The sequence below is a fragment of the Takifugu flavidus genome, chromosome 2, assembly GCF_003711565.1.
Source record: "Takifugu flavidus isolate HTHZ2018 chromosome 2, ASM371156v2, whole genome shotgun sequence".
Lineage (NCBI taxonomy): Eukaryota > Metazoa > Chordata > Actinopteri > Tetraodontiformes > Tetraodontidae > Takifugu > Takifugu flavidus.
The window spans coordinates 1,967,807-1,974,670 of NC_079521.1; the positions used below are offsets into that span (position 1 = coordinate 1,967,807).

At 48.0% G+C, this 6,864-nt stretch overlaps 1 protein-coding gene and 1 non-coding gene across 2 annotated transcripts; both read left to right on the top strand.

Annotated features, from left to right (window-relative positions):
• The first annotated feature begins 1,518 nt into the window (after positions 1-1,518).
• dhcr7 (7-dehydrocholesterol reductase) lies at positions 1,519-6,864 on the top strand. Its single transcript, XM_057025361.1, has 8 exons — positions 1,519-1,654; positions 2,787-2,886; positions 3,012-3,234; positions 3,300-3,390; positions 3,488-3,701; positions 3,822-4,026; positions 4,992-5,123; positions 5,846-6,864. Exons 2-8 carry the CDS (start codon positions 2,798-2,800, stop codon positions 6,308-6,310), a joined length of 1,419 nt encoding a protein of 472 aa, XP_056881341.1. The 5' UTR covers positions 1,519-1,654; positions 2,787-2,797; the 3' UTR covers positions 6,311-6,864.
• trnat-agu (transfer RNA threonine (anticodon AGU)) lies at positions 4,433-4,506 on the top strand. The gene has a single exon. It is a non-coding gene; the product is annotated as a tRNA-Thr (tRNA).

The window sequence follows — 6,864 nt, forward strand, 5'->3', positions numbered from 1 at the left end:
CAGAGCCTCCACCTCAGCTTTGTATGAGCTCGCCCTTACGAAGGACCCTGCTCAATACTGTGAGTGCTGCCTGTCCTGGGTGAACTCCAGAGGCTCCCAAAAGGCCTGGAATAATGAGTCTGCTCTGGGGGGGTCGTTGGGGTGACAGCATTTAGTTTGAAAGCATCGTCTTTAACGATGATTATTTGGTTGAAACATTCGTTCCTGAGCCTCAATAGCGCTACATAATCAGTCAGTCAAATGACGTCACTCTTGATTTTACTTCATCGGATGTTTTACCAAGACAAATGTACTTAAACTGTGACGACATTTAAGCACAATGATGCCGTCTGAAATCATTGGCAGGGATTTATTTTTTAACGTCTTTTTTTGGTGAAAACACTACTGCATCATTTGCTTTGATCTTGATATCAGGGCAGCCAGAGCAAAGAAAGGAAGATGGACAGAACTTCTATGCTGCATGTGCTGGGTGGTTCGTAGCTGTGAGTCAGTACCTCCACGTCCGAGGCCGTGGTTATCGATGGGAGAAGGGCGGCTTGCCCTCTTCTGGAGAGGACCGGTCGCAAGGGAAGGAGTTCAAGTATCTCGGAGTCTTCTCGAGTGACTGAAAGATGGAGGGTGAGATTGAAAGGCAGGTTGGTGCAGCGTCTCCAGGACCGCTGTGGTGAAGAAAGAGCCGTGTTGAAAGGTGAAGACCCCGATCTCGTGTCAGTCCGCGCTCCCTCTCACCCGTGGTCATCAACAAGATCGCAGATACAGGCGACAGAGTGAAAAAGGTACGTTTTGGTCTGTAGGCCTCTTGATAAAATCAGAAGGTGCAGAGAAGTCAGAGATGTAGAAGGATCAAATGTACCTCTTCCTAACTCTCAGTTTGTTTTTTTCATAACACTTTCAACAATTTTTGACTGATCCACAGATTCATTTCTTCACAACACTCTCTGAAAATAAAACGAATATGTCAAACAACATTGTCTCCCACCACCAGTTTCCTTTTCATTGGCATTTTTCTCTTCCGTGGATCGCGTCAACTTCATTTTAGACAAACAGCCCCACCTGGTGGTAGTATTTGATATATGTACAGATTGTATTCTGTTTATTTGGCCAGACAATAAACTTTTCAATCAATCTTTATTTATATAGCGTCTGTTACAGCCTTTTACAACGACCAGTCGAAAACGTTTGATAATATAATGTCACAATACAACAACTACTAAAGTCAGGTCGTTGGAATTGCACACGTGGGCAGCTATTTTCCTACATTTTTGGAGCAACATCCACAGTTTGCGTAATTTATGCAATTAAATTCAGCGTTCTGTGCTGCAGTATCTAAAACTGCATCGCATGTGTCACATACTGATGCATAAGATACCAGTAGCAGCTCATCCTTCCCACTTCCCCTACGCTGGTTCCGCCATTCAACCAGTAGCGAGCTCATCAGCCGGTGGTGGTTCTAGTCAGTATTGTCCAATCAGAGTCGTCGTTATTTGCCAGCCCCGCCCCTGCTTAGATGCCATTGGTCATTCCCAGGTCTTGGGGCGTGGCTTGTGGAGCTCCTGAGGGCTGTGTCCAGCGGTTATGTGTTGACCTGTGAGCCCAGCTGCTGCCAACACGAACCCGTCCCCAGCCCTCGAACCTTAGGTCCATTTAGCTCCCGGTGAGTAAGATGTTTTATCGTCACACTGCAGTATTCCTCACTTTAATGCATAAATGTTTTGGTTTGTTTGTTTGTTTTGTATTGTGGTTATATGGGTTCTGTGAGGCATTGTAGGGTTCCGTTATTTTGTCTACCGGGTTTATCGTCATTAGGGGATGGATAAAGGCACAACACAACCAGATTTGTCGACAAATTGACTTAGTATTTATGTCAACTAAGACAACAGTTGGATTATTGAGACGTTATGCAACTTCCCCCCCAGCGATTGTAAAAACGCGGAGGAGCGCAGCGCCGTGCGTTGGGAGGGGGGGGGGGGGGTCACGGCTGCCGAGGCACCGGCTTCATCACAGGCTAATTCACAAACACATCCCTTTAATTATTACCTTCTGCTTCCGGTTAATAAGCAGTAATAAGCAGAAAACGGTTTACGTTTGGATATGGGATCCTCCATTTAGTGCAGACATGGGAGAAACCAACGCATGGCTGCAGACTGTCCCCCTAAAATTAACATCAGGTTATTAACTATAAATGCATGTGCGTGCACGCCTGTGCGCCTGTTGGCATGAGCACGCGTGCACATGTAAGTTTATCTAACCGGCCTCCACCTGAGGCTCTACTATCACCTCTCCAAGGACAGGCACTTGTATTCCCCAATCACTCATTATCTGGTGCCATAAACGCTCTCGTGGGACGACACACAAGCTATCAGGAAATCATTTCAAGGTGTAAGAATCCATTTTAAAAGATATCAGTATCAGTATAGCTGAGATGTTCAGTTTTATTTATCTGATATGCTGAGCAGGACAGCTCGAGGCCTCGGGTCACCTTTTACAGCCAAGTCAGCGCAATTCCGGGTAGTAAATCCCATGTTTCATAAGGAGCAGCGATACTTTTGGAATACCTACATTCTTTTTGGGTCGCCACTGGGATTTGAACCAGAAACCCTCCCAGCCCAGCCCGCTTCAGACGGAGCTACAGCTGATAATAAGGGAGAATAACCCACGTGTTGTAGCTGTTGTCACACGGCGCACAGTCCGGAGGGAGCTTTGATTGTACCCAAAGTTGGGCGTGCCAACGCATCATTTCTCTGAACCAAAGTCTCCTACGTCTGACCATTTATCCGAAATCCCAGGTCCAGCAGCGATGGAGGCGACCAGGCGGAACGTCCAGCAGAGAGGCAACAAGGAGACATCAGAGCGAACGGAGCCGCCGGCCCAGTGGGGCAGAGCGTGGTGAGTGTTTGTGTTATTATAGGATTAGAATTTCAGTTTGGTTTCCAGACAAGACACAAACCCATCATTAGGCATTAGCAGTCGCCAGTGGGGAAACTCTCCCTTTGTCTGTCTATGACGCCCAGGGAGGTGGACTGGTTCTCCCTGATCTCGGTGCTGGGCCTCCTTTGCTTTGCGCCTTTCATCGTCTTCTACTTTGTGATGGCGTGCGACCAGCACCAGTGCTCCCTCAGCCAGCCGCTGCTGCAGCTGCTCCGCGGAGACGCCAGCCTGCTGTCCATCTGGGAGCGCACGCCCTCCTTCTCCTGGTCGGCTGCCAAGATCTACTCCGCCTGGGTGGCCTTCCAGGTAAGGCCGCGTGTCGGAGCGCGGGGGGCGAACAAGCGCCAGTCACAGCTGGTTTGTTCCTTCAGGTGTTCCTGTACATGTGTGTCCCTGACGTCACTCACAAGGTGATCCCCGGGTATGTCGGGGGAGTGCAGGACGGAGCGCGAACTCCTGCTGGTAATTAGGACTCGCGTCAACCCCTCATTTGAATAACACCACATCAAACCGCGGCGAGGAGGCAAGCTTTGTTTTTCCTCTTCGTTCGTTCCTGCAGGGCTAATTAACAAGTACGAGATTAACGGCTTGCAGTGCTGGCTCATCACTCATGCGCTGTGGTTTGCCAACGCCCACCATTTCCGCTGGTTTTCTCCCACCATCATCTTCGACAACTGGATCCCCCTCATGTGGTGCGCCAACATTCTGGGCTACGCTGTGTCCACCTTCGCGTTCACCAAGGCTTACCTGTTCCCCACGAACTCCGAAGACTGGTGAGTGGTGCTGAAGATGCTAGCCGTCGCTAAACGTGGCTAGCTCAGCACGTCTCGCTTCATCCTGAGGGGTTTTCTCTCATTTGTTAATGCGCAGCTGCCGTTTTTGTGACCCTGCAGCAAATTCACGGGGAACTTCGTCTATGACTTTATGATGGGCATCGAATTCAACCCCCGCGTCGGCAAGTGGTTTGACTTCAAGCTGTTCTTCAACGGTCGCCCCGGCATCGTGGCCTGGACGCTCATCAACCTGTCCTACATGGCCAAGCAGCAGGAGCTCTACGGCCACGTCACAAACTCCATGATCCTCGTCAACGTGCTGCAGGTAACGAATCAACACGCTGGAGTTAAACTCTCCCGGTTCGTTCAGAGTTTAAGGATATTTGCGAGGACATGGGATCTAGCTCGTGCTCCCAGTGAAGAGAGAGCTTTTATAACCTCACTGTGACAGGTTCAGACCTGTAGGCCACCTTTATTATATAAGAAATATATAATCCAATAACCCCCCCTGGTTTGTTCTCGGCCCAAAACTGTTGTTCCGACATCAGTTTGTTTGGCGCCGGGGGTTCTTCTGTTATGGCGTTACAGACTTTACGCAGCAGCATCTTCAGATCATATTCAGATCATCTGATCATCAGATCATCTGATCTGAATATGAGCTATTATTATCGTTTTATCAGTTATTATCGTTTTATCAGTTCATGATTGAGTCCCCAGGGGGTTGTTTCTGTGGTGCTGTGGCTTAGCTGGTTAAAGTGCCTGTCTAGTAAACAGGAGATCCTGGGTTCGAGTCCCAGCAGTACCTTAAGACCCTTTGAAGGACGGCAGAAGCTCAGTCTGTAGGGATGCAGGGGATCTGAGTCAAGTCCAAACTAAGGGGAGTAGTTATGGAGCCAGACCTAAGGGCCCATTTTTGGAACACTTCTGAGGTGCCTTTGAGCAGGGCACTGCACCCTCCTGTTGAGGGCAGCTTATTCTCCTCACTGATCGCATTCAGGGCCGTGAGACTTGTGTTGCAGAGTTTCTGCAGCAGCACCGGAGGAATAAACGGTGCCTGGGGGGTGATCGTAACACAGATCAACACATAACTGTCTTGCAGTAATTGTGTGTTTGTATTTACTGCATGCATCTTGTGTGTGATGAAGAGTAATTTCCCTCTATAGAATCCTTCTACGACGATAGATCCATTTTGATCACCCTGTAAAGATTAATCCCCCGCCCAAAATAATGCCAGACGACACCTTCGGTCCTCGAACTAACCACAAAACTGCGCTTTGTGCTTCCATGGAGGCCATTTATGTGCTGGACTTCTTCTGGAACGAGGCGTGGTACCTGAAGACCATCGACATCTGCCACGACCACTTTGGATGGTATCTGGGCTGGGGGGACTGTGTGTGGCTGCCCTACCTCTACACATTACAGGTAAAACTCCTGTTAGAGACAAATCAAGTACCGTAATTTCTGGACTATATGTCGCTCCGGAGTTTAAGTCGCACTAGCCAAAAAATGCATAATAAAGAAGAAAAATAGATATATAAATCGCATTTTGGGGGAAAATTTATTTGATAAAATCCAAGACCAAGAACATACATTTCAGCTTGAAAGGCTATTAGCAATCCATTAGCATGGATTAGCAATAGCGTTAGGGTATGCTAACGTAACAAATTCAGCTACATGACCCACAACGAACTGAGTACGTGTCTGCTTTATTAACGTAACATATTAACAGTTATTCAGATAACTATAGCATAAAGAACATCCGAGCAAGTTTACCAAACAATCAAGTCTAACTCCATAGACGAAGCACCGCTTCTTCTTCTGCGTCGCTAAAGGAACTCGTTCCTCAGGTACACACGCCTAGAGCGCCCTCTGGTGGTTATCAGCGTGAAAATAACGAACATGTGAAATTCTGTAATAATGTATTTATTTAACATATAAGTCGCTCCGGAGTACAAGTCACACCCCCTGACAAACTATGAAAAACTTATCGTTCGGAAAATACGGTACAAAAAAACCTGCGGGGAAGCAGAACATTGAGCACAACAGCACCGTCTTAATGAGTGTGGGAACTCCACAGGAGAATTAGCCTCAACAGTCCGTTTTTGCATCACAGTTGAGCCAAAGGTTGTGTTTTGTGTCGTCAGGGTCTGTACCTGGTCTACCACCCGGTCCAGCTGTCCAACCTTCACGCTCTGGCTGTGCTCCTGCTCGGCCTGGTGGGATATTACATCTTCCGGTCCACCAACCACCAGAAGGACCTGTTCCGGCGCAGCAACGGCTCCTGCACCATCTGGGGCCGCAAGCCCACCTTTATCGAGTGCTCGTACCGCTCCGGTGACGGCGAGGTCCACCACAGTAAGCTGCTGACCTCAGGTTTCTGGGGAGTGGCGCGCCACTTCAACTACACGGGCGACCTGATGGGATCGCTGGCCTACTGCGCCGCCTGTGGCTTCGGACACCTCCTCCCGTACTTCTACATCATCTACATGACCATCCTGCTGGTCCACCGCTGCGTACGCGACGAGCACCGCTGCAGCAGCAAATACGGCAAAGACTGGAAGCGCTACACCGACGCCGTGCCGCACCGGCTGATTCCCGGGATCTTTTAGATTTAGAGAGGAGCGATGGTGTGTGAGGGCTGAGAGCATCAGGATAATCAGTGTGTGTGTGTGTGTGTATTGTCAACATTCAACGCCTTCCTAGTCCAGAAATGTCTTTATATAAATTCATAAATTGAAACCAGTTATATCGGCTGGTTTCCTGCTGTGGGACAGTTGGACATCATGGATTTATACCTCACAAACTTTTTTATTTTTACAGAAATAAACAAAAGTCAACATTTTGTACCGTGCTGGGCCGACTGCTAACTGTTACCCACATAAATGCAAATCGTATTTTAGCTGATTTTCTCCAGGGGACGTTCATTTCAGGGACATCAGGGTTTGGTACGTGATGCTGAGGATGGAAAACTCATGTACACATTTTATTGGATCCAAAAATATAACAAATTTAACAAATGATAAGCTAGTAATAATAATAATAAGCTAGTTGCCTGGACGCCTGTTTCGGAACTGCTGGCTGCTGCTGCTTTTAAAGTTTTTCGCTAAACATTTTGGAAGCATTCAAACCTCAAATAGACAATATTAAAATTCCTTTTCAGAAA